This window comes from Crocodylus siamensis, chromosome 4 (assembly GCF_052110815.1).
Source record: "Crocodylus siamensis isolate JL-2025a chromosome 4, ASM5211081v1, whole genome shotgun sequence".
NCBI classification, from domain to species: domain Eukaryota; kingdom Metazoa; phylum Chordata; order Crocodylia; family Crocodylidae; genus Crocodylus; species Crocodylus siamensis.
In genome coordinates, this window is record NC_143398.1 from 153,148,173 (window position 1) to 153,165,325 (window position 17,153).

At 52.6% G+C, this 17,153-nt stretch overlaps 1 protein-coding gene across 3 annotated transcripts in view; it reads left to right on the forward strand.

Moving 5' to 3' along the window:
- HDAC5 (histone deacetylase 5) overlaps window positions 1-16,891 on the forward strand; it is a 100,302-nt gene extending 83,411 nt beyond the window's left edge. For all 3 annotated transcript variants that reach the window (XM_090044239.1, XM_090044237.1, XM_090044238.1), the window contains 11 exons: window positions 132-181; window positions 265-372; window positions 2,007-2,062; window positions 2,663-2,750; window positions 3,339-3,458; window positions 3,920-4,017; window positions 4,407-4,525; window positions 7,739-7,872; window positions 9,941-10,025; window positions 10,282-10,435; window positions 12,002-16,891. In XM_090044239.1, coding sequence (XP_089900365.1) covers window positions 132-181; window positions 265-372; window positions 2,007-2,062; window positions 2,663-2,750; window positions 3,339-3,458; window positions 3,920-4,017; window positions 4,407-4,525; window positions 7,739-7,872; window positions 9,941-10,025; window positions 10,282-10,435; window positions 12,002-12,041 — 1,052 coding nt within the window. In that variant the 3' untranslated portion in view covers window positions 12,042-16,891. The remainder of the gene's footprint in view (window positions 1-131; window positions 182-264; window positions 373-2,006; window positions 2,063-2,662; window positions 2,751-3,338; window positions 3,459-3,919; window positions 4,018-4,406; window positions 4,526-7,738; window positions 7,873-9,940; window positions 10,026-10,281; window positions 10,436-12,001) is intronic.
- Window positions 16,892-17,153: the final 262 nt, after the last annotated feature.

Here is a 17,153-nt window from a genome sequence, read left to right on the forward strand (position 1 = left end):
ATCCTTGAGCCCAGACCCCTTCTGCATTTATACACTTTCCCAGTCCCAACCACGTGGGGAGGCTGTGGGGGCAGGGGCTTCCTGTCCTGCTCAGATCTGTGCTCTGTGTCACGGCTCATGTACTCTCCTAGGTCCCATCAGCCAGAAGATGTATGCAGTGTTGCCCTGTGGAGGCATTGGGGTGAGTACATCCTTGGGGACAGGGCTGAAGGGAGGGGGCACCACAACCTCTATAACTAATGGCCCTTGTCACTCTGTGGGCAGGTGGACAGTGACACGGTGTGGAACGAGATGCACTCGTCCAGCGCAGTCCGTATGGCTGTGGGCTGCTTGGTGGAGTTGGCCTTCAAGGTGGCCTCGGGAGAGCTCAAGGTGAGGTCTGCACATGTGCATGTGCATGTATGCACACAGACATGCACTTGTATGTGTACGTCCAAACACGTATGCATGCACAGAGCTTGCAGCTTTTCTCTGCTGGTGGCAGGGGTTCCAGGTGTGGCACACGCTCATCCTCTAGTGGCAGATTCCTGCTACTGCATCTATCTAGCCTGCATTCCCAATCCCAGCTCCACAGAGGCCTTTGGGTCCCTGACTCCTATGTGGGCTTTTAACTACCACAGACATGATTGGCAGTCAGGAGCCTAATACCCTTGTGGGCCTGCCCAGGCTTTTGATGCTGGAAGCCTTTAATTGACATGGAGCAGGTCCATGTAGTGCAGGGTGGGCAAAACGCGCCCCGGGGGCTGGATGCGGCCTGCCAGGCCATTCTGTCTGGCCTGTAGGGCCCCTAAAAAATTTAGAAAATTAATATTTATCTGCCCCTGGCTGCCTATCATGCGGCTCTCGATGGCTTGCCAAAACTCACTAAGCAGGCCTCCGCCTGAAATAATTGCCTGCCCCTGATGTAGTGGATAACAGCTGACTGCTGGAGCTGCTCCTTCAAAGCCTTGGGCTATAGCTGTGAAGGTGTAGTGTTCAGTCCCTGCTGATCCATGCAAAGGCATCAGCCTGGTGTGACTCCAGGGGCGGGGGTACTAATCTGCCCTTCTCCCCAGCTCGGTGAGGAGTTGCACTTTTGTGTCTCCCCCTTTGCCCCAGCTGCAACAGTGAGAGCTTCCTTGTTCCACACACTTGCAGCCCACTTCTCTCTGGGGCCCTTCACCGGCTCCCTGGGGCTCTGAAACATGCAGCCCCAGGGGGGCTGAGCTTCTCAGTGCCTTGGGAGCTCTGGCTCAGGCTGGAATTGTAGCTGCTTTTCTTCCAGTTTGGCAGCTGGAACAAGGAGAAGGAAAATCCCCCATGTGGCTGGCCCCCATGAGGCACAACATGGGAGCTCTGAGCAGGGGGTGGGGGGAATGAGGCAGAATGTTTGGGTCTCTTCCTAGTTTTGGGATACAGTCTTTAGGTACCCAAGGCGAAGGTTGGGAATCAGGACTCCTGGGTTCTGTTCCCAACTGTGGAAAGAAGAGCATGGTCTTGTGATTAGGACAAGAGGATGGAGGCTAGGATACCTGGGCTCTCTTTCTAGCTCTGATAGTGCTGCTTTCAGTTGTGGAAAGGGGAGTGGAATCATGGGGCTGGAGCAAGAGAAAGCACATCAGGATGCCTGGGTCCTATTTCCAATTCTGTTGGGGCCCACTCCATGACCTAGAGTCATACTCTGGGCCTCAGATGGGGAGAACAGGCCTTGTCCCATGAAGCAACCCTGATATGAGGTGCTGCTATTGGTCCCCTGTTCTTTAGAGAGTCCTGTGAGCCCCAGTGTGGCCCTGGGCCCCCAGTGTGTCTGGTGCTGCATACAGTCCAGATGGAGCTGGAACAGACAGCTTCCATTAGTCCTGACAACCTCTGCATCCACGCTGGCATTTCTCCCTGCCCTGATGGACTCTATCCCTGCCTTTCCTGGGTATCCCTGGAGCAGAGTCAGGGCTGGGGAGCCCTCTGTTCTGGAGAGCTGTTGGTCTGGCTCAGTAGCATAACCCCACTCCTGTCCCATCTTCCTGCAGAATGGGTTCGCAGTCATCCGGCCTCCAGGGCACCACGCTGAGGAGTCAACTGCGATGTAAGTGCAGAATTTCCTTCCTCACCAGCCCAGGCACCCTCATGGGGGTAATGCAAAACATAGTGGGACTGTCTGATGCCTGGCTTTCTCTCCCTGGCTTGTTGCCTGCTGCCAAGAGCCCCATCAGACCACTGAAGAGATGGATCCTGTCTGTGTCATGCTGCGCCTCACCCCCTCTCCCACACAGGGATGGGATTTGACAAGGGTGATGGCTCCTGTGGCTAAACTTGGGATGCCTGGAAGGGGCCTGATTCCCAGGCAGTGCAGTGCCTCTTGCCTTTTGAGAGCCACGCCTCTTTGTAGGACCTCGAGTTAGGCTTCTGAACTCACTGCAGGCACCTTAAGGTTAGGTAGTTGCATCCCCCTGTCCTGACCCCTACATATGATCCAGGCCTGGGTGTTCTGGAGCACAGACTCACTGGCTCACTCCAAGCAGTAACAAGCATGGTAGCGAAAGCCCTTCTGGCCACCCTCTCCACTCTGCAGCCACTAGATCATGGCAGCCCTGGTGTAGACGCAGGTAAATTCAGGAGGGCACCTTGCTCATCTCTCTCCTGCTAGGTAGCAGTGACCAAGCCTTCTCCTCTCCTGCCTTTCTAGGGGCTTCTGTTTCTTCAACTCTGTTGCCATTGCTGCCAAGCTGCTCCAGCAGAAGCTCCATGTGGGCAAAATCCTCATAGTGGACTGGGTAAGAAGCATCTGACTGTTCCCACCCACACCCCAGGGCCTGCCTCTGCCTAGCCCTCTTCTGAGCTTACCTCCTGGCGTGAAGATGGTGTCCAGGGAGATAACGTGGATCACATTCTGTTCTTAGTCACACAAAGAGAGGCTGCAGCCATCCCCAAGTGTGACCACAGTCACCTATTTTTGCTTGTCATTAGTAGTCTCCAGAGGCAGCAACCTGCTCAGCCAAAGGGGATTTGTTCCCACTTTCTGAGCTGCTGCTCTACGCAGAGATTCCCTGGGGATGTTTGAGGAGCTTGAAAGTCACTTGTGGTGCCCCATCCTCTGCAGACTCTGTGAGAGCACAGGATCAGAGGGGGGGAGGCACTGTGGAGACAGCAAGGGGCACCCCTGCCATTGAATGGCAGCTGCTGGGGGGCTGTGGGAGAGATACAGCTGGGATGTGGTGCTGATGACTACTCCCAGACGTCAGGGGCATGTTAGCCGCCCTTGGTTCTCTGCATTGGCCCTGAGTGGAGTGTAACGGGAGGCCTTTGCCCAAACCTGAGCTGCACCCAGCCTTTAGAACTGCTGCACCCCATTCTGCCCACAGGACATCCATCATGGCAATGGCACCCAGCAGGCCTTCTACAGTGATCCCAGCGTGCTCTACATCTCCCTACATCGTTATGACAATGGCAACTTCTTCCCCGGCAGTGGGGCCCCTGAGGAGGTGAGTGCCAGGCTGGCCTGACCCGGGGGAGGGTGTTACTAGTGTCACCCATGGGCTGTGGCTCCTTACATGGTGCCTGTAGCCAGAGGACAGCTCTCAGAAAGGCAGGAGCTATCATTTTAAGGCCTGAGGCAGCAACTTCCTTGTGGGAAGCCAGATGTGCTCCAGGGCAGGAGGAGGCCTGAGTCCCTGTGGGGCAGAGACTGCAGACAGGGATCTGAACCACAGTCTGTAGGGAGTATGGGACTCCCTAAGCTCAGACCAGGGCATTCCCAGCAGGAGGTTTTAGTCAAGCAAAGTCTCTCAGTGTCTGCTTACTCTCCATCCCCTCCAGAGGTGTCTCGGGGATTTCCCTTCACTGCAGCTCCTGTCACCAGCCTGTGTGAGGCTGGGACCCCAGGGGCTGAGTTAGCATGGTCCTCTGCCCCATGCTAACACCATCCACATCTCCTGTGTTGCAGGTTGGCAGTGGGATGGGCGTGGGGTACAATATAAACATAGCTTGGACAGGTGGTGTGGACCCCCCCATTGGAGACGTGGAGTACCTGACTGCATTCAGGTAGGAGCGCCAGGCAAGCTTCAGCTGGGGGTGCTGCTCTGATGGTGCAGCCCTCTCCCTCCCCCCCACCTCCTTCCCTTTCCTGGGGGGTGGGGGGAAATTGGAGGGCCCTCTTCCTTGGGGGCTGCATTGGATGCTTGGAGAAGAGCAGGGGACTTGCTTTCCTCCAGGGCAGTTGCTGGGGCCATGACTCACCACCTCAGGCCCAGAAAGTGTTTGTGGTTTGCTTTGAGGGGCAGGGGTGGTTAAGGCTTCCTCTGTCCCATTCCTGAGCTGGCAGGTCCACCCTGGCAGCCCTGGGGACCTCAGCAGTGGATGATTGAGGCTGAGGCAGGTGAGGGGTCAAGAAGGGTGCTCTGAGCTCAGTGCCCATCGCGTCTCCTCCCTAGGACGGTGGTGATGCCGATAGCCAATGAGTTCTCCCCAGATGTGGTCCTGGTCTCTGCTGGCTTTGATGCAGTCGAGGGACACTTGTCTCCCCTGGGTGGCTACTCTGTCACTGCAAAATGTGAGTATGGGGGAAGGCTAGCAAGGTGGGTGACTGACCTGGGAAATAATATCACAAATGGTGAGCTTGTTCCATGAAGCTGAGAACACCCACATGTAGGTGGTGACCTGCCTTTTTTGTGGCATCATAGTGTCATCTGCTAGCAAGGCCTGGAGCAAGGGCTGCTTGCCGCTCAGTACTGTAGGTTTCGGGACAGCCCCCCACACGCCCCTCCTGTCCCCCATCCATTTATGCCCTGCCTTTCTTCTGAGCTCTTCCAACCTCTTTTCCTTGCCCCCCATTTTTAAGCCAAGTAGGCCTGCATGTGCTACTGTGTGTGGAGGGAAGAACCTGAACTAGCAGCATAGAAAAGCTTCTACTGGCCATGTGCGGTGTCTGCAGTAAGCTCCAAATTCAAATTGCAAAATGCTTGAATAGTTGGCTTGCTGCCTACTTAGCATAATTGCATTTTAAACACTGACTTCTGTCTTTTAGGCCTCTGCTACACATTACATATATTACTTAATTAACTGGTTTATCTTTCAATAAATTTAGATCAGCCACATGTGCAAAATAATTCACTCCATAAAAATGTCTCTTCAGGTATAAAAAGAGCCAATCAGCTACAAAGTTTGTGCCTGAAAATATGTAACAGCTCTATAGCTGTTTTCTATCCTGCTTTAATTTGAACGTGTGGCAATGCCCTTATAGTTGCTGTGTGCATTTTGTGTCTGTTTAGTTTCATAGTTTTTTTATTTTGAAATGACTGACACTGGGGCTTGGGAATAAAAACAAAGGAAAATAAGAACTCTTCAGTCCTGAATATCATTCACATTGCGGTTTGTCTCAGACCTGAAGAAGAATGCACTGTGTTTGAAAGCTTGTCTAAATCTATTCCACATGTGCAGTTGGTCCAATAAAAGGTGTCATCCGCAATAGTCCCTGCCTCTCACATTCACATTTACACTTAACTAAAAATAAGAGTTATAAAAAATTGTTAAATTATTTTTAGAATAAATTATTTTTAGAATAATTTAGAACCCCAGGGTGTTGAGGGAGCTAGCAGGAGATATTGCAGGGCTCTTGGCATGGCTTTACGAGTGCTCATGGTGCTCGGGCCAGGTGCCAGATGACTGGAAGATAGCCAACGTGGTCCCCATCTTTAAAGAAGGGAGGAGGAAGGACCCGGGCAACTATAGGCCCGTCAGTCTTACCTCAATCCTAGGGAAACTCTTTGAGAAGACGATCAAGGAACACATCTACGATGGACCGGCTTCAGGGATGATGCTCAAGGGCAACCAGCACGGTTTCATTAGGGGCAGGTCATGTCAGACCAACCTGATTGCCTTTTATGATCAGGTCACAAAAGCATTGAATGCAGGTGTTGTCATGGACATAGTCTTTCTGGACTTCAGCAAGGCCTTTGATACTGTCTCCCACCCCATCCTCATTAAAAAACTAGGTGACTGTGGCATTGATGCCTACACAGTCAGATGGATCGCAGATTGGCTGAAGGGTTGTACTCAGAGGGTGGACGGGTCATATTCGACCTGGGGGGAAGTGGGCAGCGGAGTCCCCCAGGGCTCGGGCCTTGGGCCCGCACTGTTCAATTTCTTTATCAGCTATTTGGATGATGGGGTGAAAAGCAACCTGTTTAAATTTGCTCATGATACCAAAATTTGGGGTGAGATGAGGACATTAGTAGGGAGGGAAAGACTGCAGCAAGACCTGGATAGGTTACAGGGGTGGGCTAACAAAAACAGGATGCATTTCAATACTGACAAGTGCAGGGTGCTGCACTTGGGCAGTAGTAACGAGCAGCACACTTATAAGATGGGAAACTCCCTTCTTGAGAGCACAGAGACAGAAAGGGATCTTGGAGTCATTCTTGACTCCAAGATGAACATGGGCCGACAATGCGAGGTCACGGTTGGCAGGGCTAACTGGACCTTGTCGTGCATCCACAGGTGCATCTCAAGTAGGGCCAAGGAGGTGATCCTCCCCCTCTGTGTGATGCTGGTCAGGCCACAGCTGGAGTACTGCATCCAGTTCTGTGCGCCCCACTTCAGGAGGGATGTGGACAACATTGAGAGGGTCCAAAGGAGAGGTGATCCCAGGACAACAGGGCAGACCCTACAATGAGACTGTGGGACCTGAACCTGTTCAGCCTTCACAAGAGAAGGCCGGGGGGGGACCTGGGACTGTCTATAAACTCACTAGGGGGGACCAGAAGGGTTTGGGAGAGACCTTGTTTCCGCGCCCCCTGGCATAACAAGGAATAACGGCCACAAGTTGTTGGAGAGTAGGTTTAGATTAGACATCTGTAAGAACTACTTCACTGTCAGGGCAGCTAGGAGCTGGAACCAACTTCCAAGGGAAGTGGTGCTGGCTCCTACCCTGGGGGTCTTTAAGAAGAGGCTTGATGCCTACCTGGCTGGAGTCATTTGAGCCCAGTTTTTCTCCTGCCCAGGCAGGGGGTTGGACTTGAAGATCTACAAGGTCCCTTCCGACCTGACTTCTATGATTCTGTGAATTGTTTCACAGTAGCAGTTAACTAATTTGTTTCTTTGTAATTAGTATAATATATCTAACCTGATCAAGATTAAAGTCTCATTCTTCACTAATTTAATAAGTTATTGGTAAAATATTTAACTCTTACTTGACATTATTTGACCAGTCAATTTGACTAAGTATTTTTTGACTAGTCAGATACCCCACCCTAGGATGGGGCTGTCCCATTAGGTACTAAGAAGTCATGCTTGGTGATGGGCAGGGCTGTCCTGAGGCAGGGAAGGGAGTGAAAGGCTATTTTGGAGTGTTGCTGGAGGGCCATGATTGGGGCCAGGCAGGGCTGTCCTGGGCTGGGTGTCAGAGGTCATGTCAGGGGGCAGAGCACTTCAGTACTGGAGAAATCAAAGATCTATTAGTACTGACAGAGGTTCATGAGAGATGGCTAGCCCAGGTACCCAGCCCAGCAGGGCAAGATAAGCAGGGCTCCATCCCTGGCCTCCATTCAGCCTTTCTGTAGGATGAAGGGGTTTCATACCCCCTCTATGTGTGTGCAATGGGGAGAAGGAAAATGTCACCCAGGGTATAAACCAGTGGCAAAGCCCTTTGCAGTGCCCAGGTGATGGGAAAGATGTACAAGATATGGTCTGTTTGCCTTCTTCCCCCAAGAAATGGGGTGGTCTTATCCCACCCAGACTGAAGGATGTTTTCTTTCTGGTTCTGTAGGTTTCGGACACCTAACCAAGCAGCTGATGAAGCTGGCTGGTGGGCGCGTGGTGCTAGCCTTGGAAGGGGGGCATGACCTGACAGCCATTTGTGATGCCTCGGAGGCCTGCGTCTCTGCTCTGCTCAGCTTAGAGGTGAGCACTGGAGTGGGGACTCCAGCTGGCCCTAGCCTACTTGGCCCATTCTGGCTTTTCTCTGGGTCCCCCTCCTGCCTGTTGTTTAAACCAGTGGGGGACAAGCTTTTTGTCAGGCATGCCTTGAACTAGCTCTACACCTTCCCCAAGCGTCACTCCTATTCCTTTTCCTTGCCTGATCTACTGATCTATCTTCTGCTTCCATCCTTGTGCTCCATGTCTGATCTGCTGCTCTGCTTTCTGCCCTATCTGCTGCTGTGCTGCCTGTCCTCCCTGATCTGCTGAGTGCCACACACCTAGGCTGCCCATGCCACTTGTGGCACCCTTGCCTCAGATTTCCCACCCCTGGTTTAAACCATGAGCCCCTCAGGTTAAGTTGTCACTGTGTCTGTGCAGCACCTGGCATGACTGGGCCCTGGGGCAAAGGTTGCCTGTCCTATCACAGTGTTGGGGCAGCACCTGATCCAGTGGAGCTCTGCCCTCTGTTGCGTGCTGCTTATTAGCTATAAATTAGTTAATTAATGTTGTTATGGGCTGTCCTGAATAGTTTAGTCGGAAGCCAAAATGCTTTGCTGAATGGGGTCATACTCTCTAAGAGAGCTGACTGCTCGTTAGAGAGGGCCCTGTGTTTCCTCTGCCCTCCTGCCAGTGAGAAATTGCAGCTGACAAGAGGAGGCAGGGCTGTTTCACTTGGAGATGATGCATCTCATGTCTCTGGCAGGTCTTCCCTTTGGTTGGGGTTTCTGAATGCAGGGAGGGAACCTGGTTCATATTGGGGTTCTGGTGTAACAAGTATATAGAGGCATAATATACAAGCCATGATACCAGCCAGCTGGGCCTGCTCCTGGATGTGAGATCAACCCCAAACCAGTCTGCGAGGTGTGGCTTTCACACTGGGGCATTCCCTTGGTTCTTGTTAAACCCAGCTGTGATTTCACAGGATGCTAGGCCATGTATTCAATGGGGGTGGGGTTGGCTCATGCTGAGTGCTTTTGAAAACCCATGCCTGGACATTAGTTGGAGCCTCTCTGGGTATATAGAGAACACTCCTGCACTGATCAAACTAAAGGGTGAGGACCAAAACTGGTCCCAATTCCTGTCCTTGCAGTAACAGGACACTGATGATGCCTTCATCCCCCTGCTTCACCAGGGTCAGGTTAAGGGATTCTTGATGTTTTGGGCATTGTGCCTGGGAGTTGTACCAGAAGGTTGTTCCTAATGTTTTTAAGAATTAGTTAGATGGGGCTGATTCTGCCTCAGCGGGGGCTAAATGAGATGGCCTCCTGATGGTCCTGCCATCTCTGCTTTCCTGTGATACTGTGACTCTGAAGCCCCAGTGCAAGTGTCATTAGCTCTGCAGACTGTTCTCATTTACATTTCACCCATCCAGTCTCACACCCTAGCCCAGCCCTGCTAGGTTCACAGTCATAGCAAGGAGGGTTTAAAAAAGGAACCGTGATCCTAATGGAACTGAGAACAGTTGACTTCACAGGGGCACTCTGGATCTTATGGCTTAAGAAAACATATTTTTGTGTTGACAGCATTTGGAGATAGCAGAATCTGGTGGGTAGAGGCAGAGATGTCTGGGAGCCCAGGCTCCTGAGTTGTGTTGCTTGCTCTGCCTCTGGTCTGACCTGTCATCTGGGGCCAGTCGCTTCTCCACCTACATTCTTCAGCTTCCACATCTGCAAACTGTGGCAAGGGATGTTGGCCTCACTTTGTAGGGCATGACATGAGCCCCTGATAGGGAGCTGGCATGATTGAGATAGGCATCAGTAAAAATCTGATGGGGGAGGTGTGTCCTGGCAGTGCTTCTGCAGCCAGTCTGCAATGATGAGGCTCCCACCACCCTCCCATGGGACAAAAAGATGGGCATGGGTGGGAGGAGGGGTGGCTATGCAGGGGAAAGTGGAATTGACTGAAGCCTGGGTGGCGATGTGGTGGAAGGGTGTGTGGATGCATGTATGTGTGTGTGCATGCACACCTGGATGCGTACACATGTGTATGGTGGAGGATGTAAAACATGTCTCTCTTTTTTGACTGTCTCCTTCCCTTCCATCCCTCCCAGCTGGACCCCCTGGACCCAGCAATCCTGCAGCAAAAGCCAAATGTAAACGCTGTGACCACATTGGAGAAGGTCATTGAAATCCAGAGTAAGTGGGAGCACCTGGGGATGGGTTGGGGGAGCCCCATATTAATGCCCATCATTTTCACTGCCTGTGGCAGGGTGACAGGAAAGCGAGTCTCTGCTTTGCACAGTGGCAGCAGAATTGGGAACAGGTCAACTCTTTTGTGGGGTTGCAGTGCTGGCTGTGGGGGAGCTCCTAGCTACCCCTGCCCCAGTTGCATGAAGCAGGTTGTTGGCTGTGGAGCTTGATGCCCCTTGTAATGAACTCCTGGTGCCTGCAGGCAAACACTGGAGCTCTGTGAAGCGTTACGCCTCTGTGGTCAGCTGTTCCTTGCTGGAGGCCCAGAAGGGCGAGGCGGAGGAGGCCGAGACAGTAAGTGCCATGGCATTGCTATCAGTTGATGCAGAGCAAGGAAGCACAGACTGCAACCCCAGGTATGGTCCTCCCTCCCTCCTTCTCTCCCATGCATGTCACCTTGTCCTAGTCCCTCATCCCATCCTGGACACTTTGGGTCACGTTGCACATAACATTCACTCCCATAACATAACATAACATTCCCAGTGCACTGGTTCATCCTTCTGCAGCCCACAGGCTGATTTATTGAGCTATGTGCTTGGAGGCTTTACATCTGGGTCTGGGATCCAAGTCAAGACTTGCAGGGACAGTGGGGATAGAACTGTTGTCAGGCCCAGGCCTTTGGCTGTTGAGCAAAGGAAAGTATTTATTAGTTGATATAGCAGTAGAAGGACTGTAACACAGAAGTCATACATCTGCTTCAACCCAGTAGTGGGCAGTGGTGGATATGACCACCCACACATACTCCCACACCCTCATCCAGGTCACACCTGCAGTGCTACAGTTTCAAAAGCAGCTTCTGAAGCTGCTCCTGTTGCTTCTTCATGTCCAGCTTGGTGCACACCACAAGCTGGGAGGCCACCTCAGGCCAGCCCCTCCTGCCCAGGCCTTCATCTCACCTGTGTCTGCTTGGATCTGTGAGCTAGGTGGGTACTGGAGTCACTGAGGCAGGTTCAGCAACATGTGGCAGGTCCATTTACAGCCTGGACTTCTGTGTTCAGGCTGGCCATAGGACCAAATACCATCCAGTGATCCACTGAAGAGACCCCATGATTCCTGGAGTGAGAGGCAGGGCTTCTTTGGTGGAGCTAGGATGAGGGAAGACATCCCAGCCTGATCTGTGCAGGGGGTATCCCAGTCCTGTGTCTGCCATATTACTCTCACCTGCTAGCAGGATGGAGCCTGGAGCCAAACCTCAGTGTCATCAGGCTCATCCCCATCTTCTCCTCTGGCTACATTCCCTCATCTCCCCTGCTTCCTGGCAGGTAGGGAAGCAGGTGGGCAGGGGGCTCAGACTCAGGCCTTATCTGAATGGAGATGTGGCCCCATTTAAGCCATTGGGGGGCTGCATGGAGCAACTCTCCTCGCTCTCTGGCAAAGGACATGCCACATGAGTGGCACTGAACATGCTCCACCCTGGCTTCAGACAGGCGTCTGTTCTAATACTTCCCCATGCCCCCTCTCCATGCTGACCTTACTTGCGTTGCTTATACTGAAGAGGTAGGGCTGGGGGGAAAGAGGTGCTACTGTGCTCCCCTTGGCACTGTGCCTTATGATTTATATTCTAGGTGCAGCTCAGTACCCCCATCCTTCCAGGCACTCTGCAGCCCTGGAAGACAGCCTCTAGTCTAGGCCAAAGAGCCTGCACACAGGACTAGGCAGACAGAATATGCTACAAATGCCCATGCCTGCCTTTGCCAGAGCTAACTTGTTTTTAGAGGGCTATGGGAGTCAGGGGCACCCTAGCTGCTGGGCTGTTAGGAAGTCTTGCTTGTCTGTGTCACAGAGGCAGGCATTGAGAACTGAGCCAGCCCTTATCCAGGCCCCTGTGACTGCTAGTGGGCACGGCACAGCTGGATCTACAGAGCTAGCTGCATGCTCGTGCTCCTGCATTAACAGGCAGTGTGTCTCTCTTTGCTCCCTAGACAAGTGGACGAGCCGATGGAGGCCGAGCCCGTGCTGTGAAGTGCCAACCCGTCGTGTAGCCGTCGTCACTCTTGTGGGTTTTTTGGTCATTTGTGATTTTGTTTAAAAAAAAAAGAAAAAGAAAATTCTTTTTTTTTAATTAAAAAGAAGAGAAAAGAAACAAAAAACCCCCCACATCACACTTGCCTCAGCCACTGAGCGGCGCGTGCGATTGCTTGTGTCCGTCTCCAGCCATCTGGACCCACCAGCATCTCAAACTCACCCCCGTGCCTCCGGGATCCAGGGGCTGGGTTGGGTTCTCCTTCACGTTCTTTCCCCTGTTTCCTTCTCCTCCTTTTTTGGGGGAGGGTTCCATCGTTCTTCCCTCCTGACACCGTGCGGTAGCAGCTAAATGAGGAGCCGTCTCACTTTGGAGTCTTTTGCACTTTGGGACTGGGAGAGAGGAGATCTCCAAACGGATCAAAACGCTAAGCAGCAGCATGTCCCGTTTTCTCTCCCTCTCTCTTCTTTTCTCGTTCCCTTTTTCCTGCTCATGCCAGAACCTGAGCTCTGGGGCTTTCTTGTATTTTGGGTTTTTTTTTTACCCTTCGCACCTGAATTCATCTTTCTGTCAATGGTGTTTAAGTGTTTCTTAAGACAGAAGTGACTCTCGATTCTTCTTGAAGACGGTCCCTGGGGAAGGCGGAAGGAAATATTTGTGCCTTTAATTAAGTCATTTTTTTTTAATGCCTTAATTTCCCTGTGATTTTCATTTTTCTGAGTTTAGTTACCGTTTCTGAGGGAGATATACATATATAAATACAGGGGAAAAATAAGAGTCACGCTATAGTATGATTCGAAATCTACCCCCACCCACCATCCCCTCTCACTCCCTCCGGCTTCCCACCCTGTAATTAATCCCTTTGTAATTAAGAGAGCCATTGTGAGCATATGTTCCTGACCAATGCTTTCTGGAAGTTGTTTTTTTTTTGTTTTGTTTTGTTTGGAGAAGCCTCGTCTCGCTGTAAATAATTTGATTTCCTGTATCATGTGCACAAAAACTTGGTTTCGACGAAAACTTTTTTTGTCCGTTCGTAAAAAAGAAAAAGAAAAAAAAAACTATTTTCTTTTCCTGTTACTTCACCAGCCTAAGAGAACTTAGAACGATTTTAGCTTTAAAAGAGAAACAAAGGTATATAATTTTATTACAGATGTATTATTTAATAGTATTTTTTTAATTGCGCCACACACGCTTTTCCTTTGGAAAGTCGGGTGGGGGGGAGCCAGGGATTTGTAACAAGGACAGAAATGGGTCGTTTTGTTTTAAATTATTCTTTGGTGATGGGATTTCTTGGTTTCGGGTGATGTCAGACTCCGTGTCGCGTTGATTTGCTCTGAGTTGAAGTCTTGACAAAACCCATTAGGGTGACAAATGGCTTTGGTTATGAGTTTGCTTGTGGCTGCTTTTTCCAATGCCCTCTCTGAGCCATCTGAGCTTGTGACCCCCTCCCTTCTTATGTTCCTGCGCCCCCATGTTGCATCTGGGATTTTGGAGTGAGGGAGAAACGATGGGGGTTTCTTTCAGGGGGAGGAGGGTAGCCCATTGTAGTGGGAGAGTGCAGTTGCAATGTGCCCTGCCTAGTGTAGGAATAGGAAAAGGCCCCCTAGGGCTGAAGTACAGGAAGGAGTGGATCATGCATTGGTCCCTGCACCGGTGCAAGTACAGGCCAGGGTGACTTCTCAGTGCCCAACACAAAGCGATGCAGGAGAACTTTGAGCTGGCTGCCATATGAGGGAGGCATTCTGGGAAATAGCACTAGGACTGCAAGCTGGGCTCTTGACTGCCGCTGGCTGCCTTTTGTAGTGGTTGCCTCCCACACTGTCTAATGCTTGGGGCTAGGCCTGGATCCAAACAGCCCCAGATGCTGTGAACCCAGATGCTGATGAATGATCTCTATAATGGGGGGAAATCTGGGCCCCAGATCCAAGCCCCACTGAGCTGTGGGCTCAGTGTTCCTGTTGCCAGAGGGATGCCTTCCTCTGTAGGCAGTTATCTTCCCTTCCCTTTCTTGCCTCCCCCCCAGCATTGGACTGGGCAAATGCCAGCACTAGAACCCCAGTACCAACAAGTGGAGGGCAGGCAGACCCATAGCAGACACTCCTGTGGCTTCACCCTCCTCTGCAGGTTGGGCAAGATTCAGGGGGCTTCTGGACTCCTATCTGCAGTGTGGATGGGATAATCTGGCTGCCCATTGTCACAGCCAGGTCTTGTGCCCTTCAAACCTGAGATCATTGAACAGATCTTCTGCATCCTTGCAGCCTGTTTTCTCACTGAGCCCCTTTCCCCTCCTTTCCAAGGCTGGCTCCAAATCATCCTTCCTCTGGGTGGTGTCCTAGCCCTAGGGGCCAGTAGGAGCACATCTCCCACCAGACAGCCTGGTACCCAACACTAACAGCAAAGTAGGGGAGATTCAGTGCAATACATGGTTGAGAACACTACACGGGACTGGGCAGCACTGCTGCTGAGCACTACGTTCCCGTCCATCCCCCTTAATTGTGGCCAGGGCAATTGGAAAGGCCCTTGGGGTAGGTCGGGCCTGTGCACCTCGGCCTTGACTTTGCTGCCTTCCAGGGGTTTGCCCTGGGATCCCCTGTGGCTTCTGAGCACTCCCGTCCATCAGAGCCCATGTACAGCTCCAGTGCTTTTCAGATCCTGACTGCCTTCCTTCCCGCCGCAAGCAGGGCACAGGCCTCTTCAGCTCCAAGACCCCAAGACCATGTTAAGCCAGGGCAACACCTGCCAGAGGCAGCCCTGGCCTTGCTGTCTTGGTTTCAGGCCCTGTGGCTTCCCCAGATGAACATCCTCCTGCTTTGGCTGGGAGGTTGTAAGGAACCCAACTTTGCCAGGGCAGAAACCAGACAGCTCCTCCACCTCTATTTATCAGCACCTCACCCCCCACCCCATCCCATTCTCTGGGCCCTGCTGGGATATGCCAGCTGTTGGCCTTGTTGGTAGCATGGGCAGGGTGACAAGGCCAGTCACAGCCTCTCAAGTGGGAGGCATGAGGGGACTGCTGTGGTGGAAACTAGGGAGGCAGGAGGGTTTGTGTCTAGGCTTTTTCCTGTACAAACAGCTCCACCACAGATGGCCAGAGGGAAGGGTCTTTGCCACTAAGACAGGGCTTTCTCAGCTTGGGGGCTGGCTCAGAAACATGCCAGGCATGTGTGATCGTAGGGTCCCAGGGGTGGAGGTTCAACTAAGCAGGTTCATGCCTTCTAATCTGCCTTCACCCCTCCCCAGTGCTGAGGGGACATTAGTTCCCTGTCCTGACTTGCTCTGGGGCATTTCCCTCTGCCTGTCCCCAGTGGGGAGAGGCTTCACAGTTGGGCTGCTGTGTAGGGGGACTTGGCAGGGAGGCGAGGATCTCTGCATGGCCCTTAAAAGCTGATGGGGGGTGGAGTTTGCTCCAGGGACAAAACCTGCCTCCTCTCTTTGTGCTGCTGTTAGCTCTGGGCAGGTGCTAAGAGCTTGAGTAGGCCATGCAAAGTGATCTCCCTCCATGTCCCTATCTCTGGGGGCTTCCTTGTCAGGTGGGAGCTGGGCCCTCCTCAGCCTTTGGCTGGGCTGCCTCCAGGAGAGATGTGGACATTGCAGACAGCCGTCCTCTGAGGGGGTGGGGATGGGGTGTTAGGCCTGGAGAGGGGGCTTTGTGCTGTCCTATGCGATTCTGGTGCCTGGTGGGGCAGGAGGCTGTGCAGATGGGACTCGGGGGGCACTCAGCACTGGAGGCAGGGGGAGGGCGATGCCAACAGCTTCTCCCCCTCCTGGGTGAAAGCCTTACCTCTGCCCCCCACCCCAGCCCCTATCTTGCCACAGGAGCAGGGTGATTCCCTTCATCCCTCCCCAAGAGGAACAGCACACAGCTTCCACCCGGGCCTGGTGTCACCAGGCTAGATGAGACCTCAGCTTCTTTGTGAACTGTGCTGAAGCCCTTCACTCTGACTCCTGCAAACTATCCCAATCCCATCTCTGCGAACAGCACAGCCCTGGGGCACCCAGCCCAGGGCTCCGTCAGGCTGACGGTCCACGGCACGGGCAGCTGTATTGATAGGGCTATGTGTCTTTCTGTTGCACTGGTATCTGGGGGGTCCCATCCTTGTTGCCCTGCATCGTAGGCACTTGTTTCCATCTGGTAAAAATACCACCAGATCCACAGGGTCCTGTTGTCCAGCACTGTGGCACAAGTGCACTGACCATGTCAGAGAGGCCACAGGGGAACATGTTCCCAGGACAGGGCAGTGGCAAAGCCATGGGGCAGGGATGCCAGTGTCTTATCTTGGGGGAGGGGGAATTCCCCTCTAGTCTTAGGGCAGATGAGCAAAGGAAAGCTTCTGTCTCTCCTTTCCACCTTGTTTCCCCACAGGGTTGGGTTCATCCACAGCAGCCAGGGAGCAAGTCCCCCAAGGGAGGGAGTCCAAGCAGGTGCGGGGGGAGAGAGGGTGTTGATCTCAGCCAGGGCTCCATTTTCCATTCATTTGCAACTAAACAACTAAGGCGAACCGAAGCCATCGCTCCGTTGGACGACTCCGTGCGTGTTTGTCCGTGGTGTGGATTGTGTCCCCTGGGTATCGTTTCTTGAGCTTCCCCTGTCTCGGCAGTATTCAGTTGTTAGGGGTGCTCTGTGGGGCTCTGTCTTTATTTTGCTTCCCTTCCCCGTGATGCTGTGATGCCCCCCTCTTCCCCTGGGGGTGGGAGCTGTTTCCGTCTTTAGTTTCTTTTTTTTACCCCGTCCCCCCTTTCTGTTCCCCTCCCTTGCTCTCTGTCTTTCTCTGGATATGGTTTTCAGTTGGGTATTTTGTAATCTGTTATAATGTTTGTCCTTGTGTAAATAAAACTGTTTCTGGCAATACTCGGTGGTGGAGACAGCCTGTGTGGGTTTCTTTGGGCTTCACATGCTTCCTCCTCACCAGGCCCAGGTCCCACTGGGCTGACAGTCCTTATCCTGCTGGCAGCAGGGCCATTGCTATTCATTTCGGTAACCGAGACTGCTGGCAGCACAGGAGGAGTGCGGGGTCTGGCTGCTTTGAGACCTCTCTGCATGCTCTGGGATCGTACAGTAGGAAGAGTGTTGCACAGGGCTTTGGGAGATGTGAGTTCAAACCCCAGCTCAG